Consider the following 13,868-nt stretch of genomic DNA (forward strand, 5'->3'; position numbering starts at 1 on the left):
ATGATCATGAGGTGATTCACAATAGTTTTTATTCGAGATAAATTGCACCTAAGACTTACGTACTAATGTTTTAAAATATGTTTTCACAGTTGCGTTATCTCGCATGACATTATCTCAGCCATTATTGAGAAATATAGTCTTCTAAAAGTAGTCATCTCATCAGTACAATATCTATGGTCTATTACAATAAAATAGCCATAAATGTTACTGGAATGATCGACTGAAGTATATAGACAACTATTAGCAATTATATTTCTTGAAGTCTTATTTGTTTATTTCTGCTCTTATCGCAGTTGAAACCATATCGATACGACAGCTTGAATTGTCTCGATATAGCTCGAAATCGCATATTGGAGTTTTGATACGTCTTTGTTTTTCATTCGACGCCATATTTCGTATAGGATGATTTGTTTTGTATAATTTCAACGTTGTAACAGATTCGTTTGTGTTTAGGTTTGAAGAAGAGGGAAAAAGTATTCTTGCGGTGAGTGTATTATTGTTTCACGTTATTTATATGTTGGTTGTAATTTTGAAAAGCATCCTTTAAGAGAAAAACACGGTGTGGTCAAGTGGTGGATATTTTATCTGTCGTTGTATATGCTGTCGATCGGTGCTGCTGTCTCACAAAAACAATTTGTGTTCATTCTTCGTGTTATTGATTTGTTAAAAACACTGGTCATTTCTGTATCGATGATTTGCATCCATTTGAATGATATTGTTTGGTCCGCACACGATACATTTTTTGTTATTGTGTGTCAACAGAAGTGCCCCGATTTTGAAAACCTGTTTCCTCGTGATTGATGAATATTACTCATGAATGGCAATTCCTATATCAGTGCGAAAGTTTGCTCCTTGCTTGTAGACTTCTGATGCACATTGAAGTAATTGACGAAATTTTTGTTTATGTTGTGAGGCACGGATCTAAAGTAATTTGCTTCAAGCTGGATTATCAGTAGTAGTCATAAAACAGTTAAACACGAAACAGCTCCGCTGAGACGACAAACATGTTAAAAATTTCCGAATGCTCTGTGATAATGTTTACTCCATTGCTTTCTAACCTACTTTTTCGACTCACGTTTTGTTTGGGGAATTTTGTAGGGCTATGTAAGGACTGTTTGCCATTTATCGTCAAATGTAATAGGTTAAATGTGAGTTTACGATTGCTAAGTATTTGTATATGGAGGATTCTCATTCCACATTCGACTGCTTAGAAATTTTTACAGCCGATTCATGTCAGTAGGGGTGTACATACCACATTGCACACCAATAAACATAACTTTTGCTGCTTATGATTTGTGTTAATTGTGGCAATAGTGTGCTTAGGCATCTCTGAAAGTTTCGTTACATACTGATACAGATACAGTTTTATGGTGGTAGCCTATTTGGTGCACTTAATGTGTTAGAAAGAAACAAATGCTATCTTGAATTCGATGCACTTGATTAGAAGCTGCTTTCGTTTTGATATATTGTTTTTGTTTTCATGTGTTTCAACCCAGTAGTTGCTTTCAACATGTAATGTTTTCTGTTGCTCCATTAGTATAACTTTGGGTTACTTATGTGGCCTCAAAACTCAAGTTTGGAAGTCACACTCATTATTTTGTGAAACAGAGAGAATGTCATAACTGTGTGTGGTCGTTTATTTTTGCTATAGTTTGTGACTGCCATTCATGTGTAAGCAAACTTGGGGTGAAAGGACCAAACAATGAGTTCATCTGCCCCATCGGAATAGGGAGGGATGGGGAACGAAGTTGGATGTGCCCTTTCAAAGAAACTATCCCGATATTTGCCTGTTTCTACCCACTGTGCCACCTCACTCGGTACTGTGATTTTTCATCACTCTCATAGTCAAATCTCAAGAAATGCCTTAACAGTTGTGGTATATTTTCAGTTCTTATAGTTGAGATCATTGTCTCTTTCTCTCACACAGTTACTTCGCAGTTTTGTGAACATTGCATTGTACATGTAGAGGTAGGTCTATCAGCCTTGTTGCCAAAATTTTCACACTTTTCGATAAGGAGAGAAAATTCTCTCAGTTCCTTGTTTCATCCACTCCAGTAATGTGCTCTTTGGGCTTACTGTTAAAAACAGGAAGAGGAGAGTGCAATAATTTTCCTGGTGTGTTGGGAAAGAATTGCAATAGTGTCATTGCCAAAAGCCTGCCATTAGTAGGCTGTAAGAATGTCACTAACTTTTGTCATTAATAATCTCAAAAAATGTGTTTGTAAGGCAAGTTTTTGTAGAAACTCTAGGTAAACGTGCATTTTGATGTCAAGGAGTTTTTCTAATTGTTGTTCAGTTTCTTCATTGTACTTGATCTGATGTTGATCGTTGACAGATAACCAGTACCGTTTGGTGAATTGTGAGGTATGTTCTAAGTTACTTCCTTTGTATAAAATTTCAATGCCTGTCAATGACAATGCAGATTGAATCCGTCTGGCATTTGCATATACTATTGTAGGTCATTTTATTTTAGACTACGCCAAGTTGTAATAATACAATATCTTGACTACAGTGTTTGTTTATGATATAGGCCAACAGAAATACGTAATCTGTGTGTATTACTGTCTGTTTGCTTATGTTTAAAGTATGTTGTTAGCCTCCATACCTAACACTGGTTTTCTGAAAATTTTACTAGAGCCACAGCAGTTCACGGAAGTTCGCTTACGTATGAATGATTGCATCCCTCAGAAATGATTGGTTAAGTCATGCTGAAACACAGTGGTCCACTACACTTCTTTGTGGCATAGTCCTCAGTTTGAATTTTTGGTTGCCCTCCAGAACTATGTGCATACTGACGAGGGAAACTCCCAATCACAAGCCCCTCAGATTTAGTGGTATGATGTGCTAGTGGATAGCCTGTCAAAAACTGAACACTGATCATGCATGAAAACAGGAAGAAGTTGCACTGAATTGGGAAAAAAAGAAGTTAAATAGAAGTAGTGAACGATCCAAGCTCAACATGTGCATCGAGTGAATTTGAATAGCCATGGTGTGGTGGTTATGTGGTCATGGTTTTGGACTCCGATGTGGGAGATCCGTGTTCAAATCTCCCTCATGCACAATATTTATTTATTTGTGTTTATTTATTCACTTCACAAAACTATGAACTGTCTGTCTGGTCATTGACATATCTGTTCAGCGTATTCAAATTTGTCTCTGTCATGGTTTAACATCTGTTTGGGGCAGTGAGATGTAAGGAAGGGACCTACAGGCATACATACCTCCTATTTATTCTAGGCAAGTACAGCATGTTATGACTCTTGCATTCCTTTTTGGAAGTTTTGACTCTTGAATTCCTTTGTTGGAACATAGTTTACTCCTGTGCATTGTTTCCATTTCTGTGAGAGGTCTATGCGTCATCTCGCCTTGTCTCACTATTCATCACATTTACTGGTGATGGTGATATATTCGGTGCACTACTCATATTATACAACCAGTGTATAGTATAACAGTCGCCAAACCTGCAGAAGGAGAACAGACATGTCGGTGACCGCCTGGAAGGTTCATAATTTTGTGGGGGAAACAGAGAGAGTGTGCGAGAGAGAGAGGGGGGGGGGGGAGGGAGACGAAGGAGATTTGTACATGGATCTCCCGCTTTGGAGTCCAACACTGTGACCATCCAACCGTGACACTGTGGTTCTTGTAATTTACTCGATGTTGCTCATCATAAGCTTGGACTGTTCACTTTTTCTATTTTGCTTCTTTTTCTAACAGTTCAGTACACCTTCTTCCTGTTTTCGTGCTTGGTCTGTGTTCAGTTTTTGATGGGCTATTCACTGGACTATTTTACCACTAAATCTGTGGGAGGTGCAATGGGTAATTTCCCTTGCGAGTTCTGTCTGTTAGATGCTCACCCAAGTCAGCTAGGACGGAAAATGGAACAGAGCAGAGAAAAATATCCTGGCATTCAAGTTTTTGTGGAAACTACAGATAAATATATTGTGGTGGTTGATTGGTGATTTGATCTCTGCTCCTTCCAGATACATTTGTTGTCTTAGCCACTGTTGAGGCATGAAATTTGTGCAGCATTATTATAAATGTGTAATTGGAGAATAAACTTCACCATTTGGTTAAGCATTTTGTACATTGTGGCCACTAACATGTCAGCTCTTAGGTGATATTTGTGTGTATGGGGATGAATGTGGTTTAAAATGTCGGAAACACTTTGTTCTGGTTGAAAGATTATGAGAATTATTTGTTGTAATGCTAAATATGTCATGCAACTGACTCAAAGGAATGTAACAGAAATAACACAACAGAACACCAAAATAACAGTAATAACAGGGAGAAGTGGTCACAGGAGGTTAACTGTTGTGTGTTGTTGAGCAAGATATCGAGCTCGACATAGGTTTTCTTCTCAAGTAAATGATGATGATGATACGTAGTTGATTTATCAGAATATGCTCCAGAATGAATTAAAGATTATCGTTTCTGTTTGTTATTTAGTATTGAGTATTGAGTATTGACTAATCTTGGGGACCTATTGCAGTAAAATTTTTGCAGATAATGTCATAAAATTGGTATAAATTCGTTTACATATATTATTATTTACAAGAATTTCTCTTCCTGGAGCAGTTAAAAAATTCAACAACATACCCAGAAAATTACTGCCTGGGTAGTCATATGTGAATTGGTCCAGAAAGGACAGAGTGAATGCAGTGCACATAGGTATTCATTGTATTTTTTGCTGGTCTACTGAAAAATGTGAGTTATCCAATGTTTTTTGTATTATGTCGTCATATGTTAAGTAGATGACATATGGGATGCTTTTGTTTTTATGTTTTAGTTGTAGATAAGGGTTGTACATTTTGTTTATAATGTGGGTGGTGGCTTAGTGTGTGTTGTTTACAAGACCGATATAGGTTTAGTGGAGATGATGCATTGAGGGAATGAAGTTGTGAGTTGTGTTGTATACTAGACATACATAGGGTTTCACTTTGTTTTATGATGATGTGGTTATGGATTGAACTAGGCTAGGTTGATAGGTGATAGGTTTTGAGTTGGCAAAGTCAATGAAATATGTTATAAAAAACTGTCCTTTTTGTTAAATGAAGTTTGCAGTATCGGACTATTCTGTATCGGAGCCTGAGGCATAGGTTACACTGGAAGATTACTGTGTGATTTTGAGTTGGCTGAATGTATGATTACAGACCTCTTTTGTATAAACATTGCATGTTTAATATGAACATTTATACACTCATCAAAACCAATATTTTCTGTCTGTGGTCTGATTTTTCAAGTTATTAATGTGTTCGAAGATGTTGATAACATGGACATTACAGGCCCAAAACCCTGAGTCCCGTTCAGGTCCTCTTAGTTTGTTGAATTTTATTTTTCTGTTGTGTTCTTGATGCTAGTAATTTCAACCATTGATCATTTCTTTTTGTGTGTTAATGACCACATCTGTCTGTTGTTGCAGCATCATGTTAACTAATCCCTGCTTTTCCCCCATAAAATGTCACTGATCTGTGTAAGTGGTTCTGGTTAAATGCTTTCACAACATATCAGAGTAGGTTGAAACAGCCTAGTTTACCTTATTTGGTGAAGGCGAATTCCAGACTGTGTTTATTGGTTGATTTGTGAGGAAAAGTTTCTTTACATTAGTAAAATTCAATGAAATTACAAAACCATCAAAGTTGCACAGAAGTTTGTTTTTATTTACGTAGCAGCCAGCTTTTGACTTCAGTCCATTATGAAGCCAACCATGCAAGCCATACCCTAACACTGTAATGTGTGTACTCTAGCCGCATTGTTTTTATGAGTGTCTAAGTGCAAGGTAATATTTGCATGCAATAGTCCAGGGCTGTATGCCCCAAAAACCAAACACAGCACTGGACTGTTATGTGGAAATTGTAACTTACACTTAGCCACTCAAACAAGTAACGTGGCTAGTGTAGACACATTATGGTAGGACTTATGTAGATGGCTTAGTAATGAACTAAAGTTTAAAACTAGCCAAAATTTAAACAATCTACTGTGCAACTTTTTTTGTTGGTTTTGTAATCTCATTGTCTGCTTAATTATCTGTTTGTGCTTGAAAGTGTAGTACAAAGAAGCATGCCTGCTCCAGATTAAATCTTCCGACAGATATACAATGAGGACCAATGTGCCAGCCAGTGTGGGTGTGGTTTTCAAGTGGTTTACCTCTTCCAGATAGTTGAACTCCAGTCTGCTACCTATGTCCCATTACACTACTTGTGAACATTTTGAAAACGTTGACACAATTTCACATTGGGATAATATTAGATGCAAGCAGATGGCATAGAAAGAATCCGTCCCAAGGAGGGAAGGGTTGGCAAAAGGACACACATCTGATCACCATTTGTCACTAACATTGCTCAATCCAGATTAACATGCCAAGCCTGTAATGACATGGGATAAGGCCAGAGAAAAGAAGAAGTGAGGGAAATAGAGTACAAAGAGGACTTGTGCAGTTTTGACGAATTTATTTGCTTAGCCTGAGTTTCAGAGATTTAAACAAACTAGAAGGATTTCATAAATGATCCAAAGGAACTGTCTTCAGAGATGCTTTCAATGACTATTTTACTCCGTTATTGTTATAGACCAATGATAAAATTAGCATACCCACTGAGGGACATATCAAGCCACATTTCCTGTATGGTGTGCATAAATGGAATTCGAAAGTTACTAGGTGACAACATTATCAGGTATATCTCACCACACTGGTAACAGTTATATGTGGATTATCAGAATTTTTTCTATGTATAGATTTTAAGAGAGTAAAGGGATCTGCAGCTGACTAGAGTGAAGGGAACATACTTATACTGAAAGGAATGGAAATGAAATACATTGAATAAGATAGAAATGTTCTCTGTGTTTCCTGTTTAATGAATATATACATTAATTTTTTTTACTCTCAATTGACAATGCAGAAATTTCTCAGTTTCAAACAAAACTAGATTACAGATGTCACACTGAATAACAGCAACCAAATTGTGGGACCCAAGTATACTGCCTTGACAGTACACTAGCTGATTTGTGTTCATGTGAGGAGGACAGATTATGTATGTATGCTTAAATGGACATTTATTGCATGTTAAAGCTTGTGGTGGGTCAGAGGAGGAGTCCAATCCCACCCGTCGGCTTTGATCCGTGACGTAAGCGTGTTGTTGTGTGTGACGTCATGACGGAGTAGAGTTTAGTTTATGCGTATGTTGTTTCTGTAGATATTGTCTTTTTGCAGTTAGTAGTGTCCTCTGGTGGTATGTGTATGGTCTGCATATTATGTGGTGTATGGGATTCATTTGGGTGTTGGTGCTTGAAGTGTGCATTTGTTGGTAGTGACTGCTATAGAAGAATGGAAATTGGTTTCAGTGAGTTAAGAATTAAGTTTCTGTTGTGTTTTTGTTACTGCGGTGTCATTTGATGTTATTGGTTTGCTGTTTGTCGTGCAGTAAGTCGTTTAATTCAATTTGTGGCTTCTTTTGTTAGGTATGGATATGACTCCTAAGTTTAATAGTGTGCATCTGAGGGCTGAAATGGGGGACGACATGTTGTCCATCATTAACTTTCTGCAACTTTTTGGGCTTGTGATGGAGACAGTGAAATGCGGTGTATGCAAGCAGAATATGCGAGTTGGTTGTGTTTTTCTTTGTGTGTGTGTGTGTGTGTGTGTGTGTGTGTGTGAGAGAGAGAGAGAGAGAGAGAGAGAGAGAGATTGGGGTGCCTGCCCTAATGTATAGCACCGGAAGTTTTTTGTGGTAAATAGTCGTTTTTATGGATCTATTGTTTGCGCGTTATGATGATCAGTGGGGTTTTTATGTGTTGTCGGCTCGGTGTTATTTACTGCATGTGTTGGTGGTTGATGTTTTGGTATTGGCACTTGTGGTTGATGTATGTATCTTAGGGGAATTACTCGATTTCAATTGTTTTGGTATCGTCAGTTGTATTTGAGCTATATAGGTCATGGGAAGTGACCGATTCGAATTTATCATTGTAGCTATGTGTGTTTTGGTATCGTGAGCTGTTGTTGACCTATATAGGTCAAGGGAAGTGTTTGATTCCACTGTGTCGTCGTCGCTATGTGTGTTTTGATATCGTGAACTGCTGTTGACCTGTATAGGTCAAGGGAAGTGTCCGTTTCCAATGTGTCATCATAATTGTGTGTGTTTTGGTATCGTGAGCTGCTGTTGACGTATATAGCTCTGGTAAGCATCCGATACCAATTTTTGTTGTTTTAGGTGTTGCTTTTGTGGTATTGACAGTTGCGGTGTGATTATAATTTTTGGAATAGTTGGTTTCTATTTTGTGGTATCGACAATTGCAGTTGAGCTATGTAGGTGAAGGGAAGTGACCGATTCCTGTTGATATTGTTAGTATAGCGGAATCTGGGAATTTTGTGGTGTTTTTATGTCGTCATTTTGTGTGGTTTGGGATTGTGGTGTGTCTGTATGTATAATTAGTTTGTCCCCACCCAAAAACCCCCAATTTCCCGCACTGGTCCCATTAGTTTGATTATATTTTTGGAGGGAGATGTATTTGTTGGTTTTATATGTATTTTTGTGTTTGTGTAATGGCGTCATATGTGCCATATTGGAGATGTTGAGAATGGTCATTTCTGCCATATTGGTGACGTCATGGGTCAAAGCAGACAGACAGAATCGGGCGCTTCTGTATTCCCCTTGTGGCAAACAAAGAAAAACCCTGTCTGGCTTTTGTTGTCATCACTATGTTGCTTTCAGCCAGTACCATGCCACACATCAGCTGCCCTTCTGTTCTTTTTTAAAAAATTCCACAATACTCCTCTGTTAAGCTCACATAAAAGTCTCCTGTAAGAGAGGGATCTAGGTAAAAAAAATAAAAAATACAAAAAATCAAAAAAAATCTGAGCCCTTGATCACCCTCATCAAAATCTACTCAGGGTTTAATCAAATGATTATACTTAAATGTACTTATTAATATAATAACAGTAGAAAAAAGAGACACTTGTTATTAGAATTGAAAACACTACATCCAATCTTGTTTAGCTATTCATTACTATGAAACAATAGAATGATTTACATGTTATTTGGCTTCATGTTTTGGCTCCTCTTGTATAATACATTCTTCCATAATGGCTATATTGATAGTTCATTTGTAGGTTTCACTGAAGAAGAAACTCCTTCCCACTTGCAAATGATGGTTACAGCTTTTTTTATTTGTGATAGGTAGTTCAATTCTAGGCTTCTTCTGATGACTGTGTATTGTAGATGTTAGTAGTTTCTGTCTTGATTATTTACAGATGTTAGAGATAACATAGTGTGTTGGAACAGTTGATTTGGGACATATAAAAAAAATGCAGGAGTACTCTTATTTACAATGAAGAAAAGAAAATCGGATTGGTGCACTAGTTTTAGTACAGGTGAGGGTACCTCAGGTGTTTTTGAGGTTTACTGCATATGCTGTATGCTGGTGGCTTTTTTATTTTTTATTTATTTTATTTATTTTTTTTTTTTACAGGCTGCTGTGCTTAATCTTGCTATAAAAGGTCAACACAATGCTTATATATTTCAGCTTGTGGTTTTGGTTTCAGATGTGTCATTTCTGGTGCAGCATCTGCAACCCGAGCTAAAAAACAGTTGCTCGACGAATTATCTCTTGAAATTATCATGGTTGGACTGATTTGTAAAACATACAACCAAGTAGGTATAAAATTTGGTGTTGTGTGCAAATAATATTTGTTTGCAACTAAGGTTTCTTAGGAATTAAGTTGTCCTGTCAGCTAGAAAGTGTAAATTGAATCGGCTTATAACAGTGTCTTCATTAATTCCTTACAATGATTTTACAGTGGCTGTCTTTTAGGTATAAATGTTACAATTAATGCCTTAACAATAAGGAAGTATTTGTTGTGCACAGTAATATGCAGCTAATTTTCCAGTCTTCAACTGAGTCTTTACACTGTGTCACGTTTTATCAAAATTGGTCAGCTCAGTGGTAGTGAGCAAGCAGTTTACTACTAGTGCACTACTGTGCTCCACTGGAAGTTGTAATATCACTGTTTTGAACTGTGGAAGAAACAAGGTACTCAGCTAGGTGTAACTTATTTTGTGTTGTGATGTGATTTTGTTCATAACATTTGCTGCTAATGTGCAGTAAAGATTGGCTTTGGTTGCTTTTACACTGCCAGTGATTGATATTTATGAAATTGGCACAATGTAAGGACACACTATAAGGTCTAAAGACCATTGCATGCTTATACAATATACCAAGTTGTTGCTAGATAGATAGATAGATAGATAGAGAGAGAGAGAGAGAGAGAGAGAGAGAGAGTGTGTGAGTGAGCGAGCGAGCGAGCATGGGCACACACACTGATGCTGAGAAAGCAGTGATGACTCACGTGTTGTTGAAGTGCATGTGTTTGGCAACCACTATTTGCCTGTGAGTAATTGTCTATTGTCACTTTTTGTATGTAAACTTTAATAATTTGTTTGTTGCTGATATTATTTTGAACTACAGTGGTAAATGTCAGTGTTTGCTGGGTCTGGAGCTGAGATGTGTCTGGAAGTAATGAAGGTCGGTACAAGATGTGTTGTATAGTTAGGGAAGGGACTGGATGATCTACGTATTGCCACTTGATTCTAAGTGTGACCAATAAAATTGCAAATTTATGCCCAATTACTTTTCCAACCTTCAATCACCCATTGAGGGGCCATCAGTAGTGTGAGAGGGAATGATGTACTAATTATTTCTTGAAGTTCACAGAAGCTTTCAGTCGTCATGAAGTAATGAGGGATTGTCTGCAGAGAGAGAGAGAATGTGTGTGTGTGTGTGTGTGTGTGTGTGTGTGTGTGTGTAAAATTGCTATGCAGATTAATGAGGGATAGTTCATACTCTGCTTGTATTTGATCACAACAATTATCGTATTTGATCACAACAGTTACCGATATAATATACCTTATCGATGCTGCACTTCACATGTGGGATAAACAGTCAGGTTTCTGTTGGTAGATATGCAAGATGATGACAGATCTTTCTGGCTACTCACTGGAATTTAATGAAGGTCTCTCACTTCAACGAAGCAAATCTGCTGTTTGTCAAGGAAAATGTTCCTCTTAAAATTTTGGAAGTGTAAGTTCCAATTCCTACAAGGCCTTGGCGTGTGACCTGTCCCATTCTCGTTAAACACATGTATGTATTTATATGACTGTATACATGACATATTTTCTCTTGTATGAAATTGACGGAGCTTGTATCCCTGTGAAAGTGAACCATGGGTGAATAAAAGTACTCTACTACATTAACATGGGGCAAGAGATGTAGCTTTTTCTCCATGTACATCTCACGAAATTAGGGAAATATTAGACTTCCATGAGAACAGGACATAAGAAGAGGAGTGGGTATACAGTGATGATAAATAGTAAACATACTGTCTGCCACAAAATGTGGAGTACAGATGTGTAGATGTGGGAGGGCGAATAACTGAGTGGAGGGACAGAAAATTAACAGCTTATGAAGAGCTAAGATGACAAGCTGCAGTAGAAAAAGGTTGATAACCAAAATCAGTGCAATGGTGCAACCAGATATTAGCCAACAGGTACTCAGATTTGTTGAAATGGAGGCATTCATGAAAATCACTTTAGAGTTTGTTACAAACGGTGGTTTACTATAGTGCTGCAAGTTGGATACTGTAGATTGTAGTTGTTAATGGGATATGCATCAATCCATTACCTGCGGACGAAGAGTAAATTTAGTGAAAGCATAAAAATAACTTATGGATAATATTGAATTCTGAGATACTTAATTGTCTGTGTGCTGTTCTGATTTATGACATGACTCCCTAAGAATTAGTTCGCCTAACCCAAAGTAAGTGATCAGAAAAATGACTGAGTGGTGTCATTTGTGTAGAGACCCAAAGAAACAGGTTATGAAAAATTACATAGCTGCCCAACTTTATTCAAGGGGAAAGTGGGAAATCAGATCAGTGGTTCAGCACTTTGAGCTGGTAAAGATAGGAGACTGTGCAGGTCTTCAGAGTAAAAACTGATATAGTGTATATCTTACTGGCTATGAAGACAGTCTACAATGGAATAAGTTACGAAAGATATTGTATCACTGTAAATAATTTAACAGAAGCAAAATCTCATTTAAAATAATCTGTGTGAGAAAGTAATTGGATAGAGACATTTACTTTCCAGTTGCAAAAATATAAATTCATGTTGTAGAATTCCATGCCCTAGCTGTAAAGAAGGTAGACTTTTTTGTAGCCTGTTTCCATTCCAAACATATTTTGTTGGGTTGCCACATGAAATAATCATCGTATTTGCTGTGCTAAGCCCTTGGCATGGCTATTCAATGGTGTATAATTTTACTATCTTTGGCAGGCATAAAATGAAAATTCCACTAAAATCACTGCAGCAATTTCCATAAAGGAAAAACAAGAAACAATGAAATTATGGGAGACAGTTGGCAAAATCTGTTACTGCAGTAACATTATCCATGCCTGTGCCTTTGCTGTTAACAAGGTCAGGTAGTTTTTAGTTAAACTCTAAGAATATGTTTCATAGCTTTTGTTATGTTACTGCAACAGATAGTTATTTTGTTACTTATGGGTTTAGTGTTTATAACCTCTGGGTAGTAGAAGTAGCTCATAACTATTTCATCCTGTGCAGAATGGGACCTCTACATAATACTGCTCCTCTGTCTTCAGCTTCATCCCAGCAGGTGTTGACATTTCTCAGGTCATCTTTCAATGTTTGTTTCAAATTTTTCCATGGCCAGCCTTGTTTTAAGTTCTCTTGAAGTGATATCCAATGTATGATTGGCTTTCAGTCATTTTTAAGATGTTTCTAGTAAGTGTTCAGAAAGAGATGTGATATGTCACCTTACTAGCTCATCATTCCGTATATGTCAGGACAAAGAATACCAAGGACATTCCCAAGGCAACGTCGCTCCAAAACATTATCTATTTGATCATTTTGGCTATGAATTTCCATGTTTCACAGGTGTATAAAGTTATTGGGATGAAGATTTATTCAAGAGTTTAATTTTCATAGAAGTGCTTATGGCTTTGGTTGCCCAATTAGGGTGCATGAACTGAGATACAATTGATGCCATTCCTCTTCTACAAGTGACGTCCTTCTTGGTTTCTACATCAGACGACATGATGCTGCCTAGGTAAGTGAATTGTTGGACACCCTCTGTAGTACACCCATGAATGGTTGCAGGGAACAAGCATGTAAAACAAAAACCTTTTAAGATGTACCTTCATGTTTAAAATAGATCCATTATTTATGGAAGATTTTGGTTCCAAAAAGAGCCATCACTTTCTTGTATACAGACAATTAATACCAGAGAACAGTAGACAAGATCTGAAACACACTACCGTACTATATACTAAAGCACAGTGTAAGTATAGTGCAGTGTATTTCGTCTTTCCAATCAAATGATTTTTGTATTAGGTGAAATACACACTTTGTGTGGCAGTAAAAAAATCAAGGACAACTGGGAATACCCTAAATGTAATTGTTGTCATTTACTTAAAATAAAACAGCTTGATTGGCAGCTGTGATCTATTTTGTGTTGATGGGGTGCATTTTTAGTGTCGTAATAATGAAATGAAACTGTCAGGTGTGATGTTGCCCCTGTTTATCTGTTCTGTGTATCAGAATTTGGCAAGTGAAGGCCATACTTTTTCTCAGAGAAAGGTGTGTCAGTAATTATGACCTTCGATTGTTGTTAAATGCTCAGTAAGTTTCTCCATTGACAACTGTGTTTTGAGATATCTTTTGTGAGGAAATATAATTTTTTATTGCGTGATTTCCCCATTTGCTCAATGAATATTATTCAGCTTTTGTATCAATGTCATTTTCAAACACGTAAAGCTATGTTGTTACACAGTGTCAGTTCTACAATTTATCAAAGTCGCAGAA

At 37.1% G+C, this 13,868-nt stretch overlaps 1 protein-coding gene across 5 annotated transcripts in view; it reads left to right on the plus strand.

The window, feature by feature from the left end:
• Positions 1-334: 334 nt before the first annotated feature.
• The window catches only part of LOC126485133 (poly(A) polymerase type 3-like), a 186,432-nt gene continuing 172,898 nt past the window's right edge, over positions 335-13,868 (plus strand). The window contains exons 1-4 of one of the 5 annotated variants that reach the window (XM_050108778.1): positions 357-484; positions 9,242-9,361; positions 9,533-9,641; positions 12,942-13,113. In XM_050108778.1, coding sequence (XP_049964735.1) covers positions 13,100-13,113 — 14 coding nt within the window. In that variant the 5' untranslated portion in view covers positions 357-484; positions 9,242-9,361; positions 9,533-9,641; positions 12,942-13,099. Of the gene's footprint in view, positions 485-9,241; positions 9,362-9,532; positions 9,642-12,941; positions 13,114-13,868 lie in introns of all 5 variants that reach the window. The other 4 variants (XM_050108777.1, XM_050108779.1, XM_050108781.1 and 1 more) reach the window with 4 other exon arrangements.

This window comes from Schistocerca serialis, chromosome 6, assembly GCF_023864345.2.
Source record: "Schistocerca serialis cubense isolate TAMUIC-IGC-003099 chromosome 6, iqSchSeri2.2, whole genome shotgun sequence".
Taxonomy (NCBI): Eukaryota; Metazoa; Arthropoda; class Insecta; order Orthoptera; family Acrididae; genus Schistocerca; species Schistocerca serialis.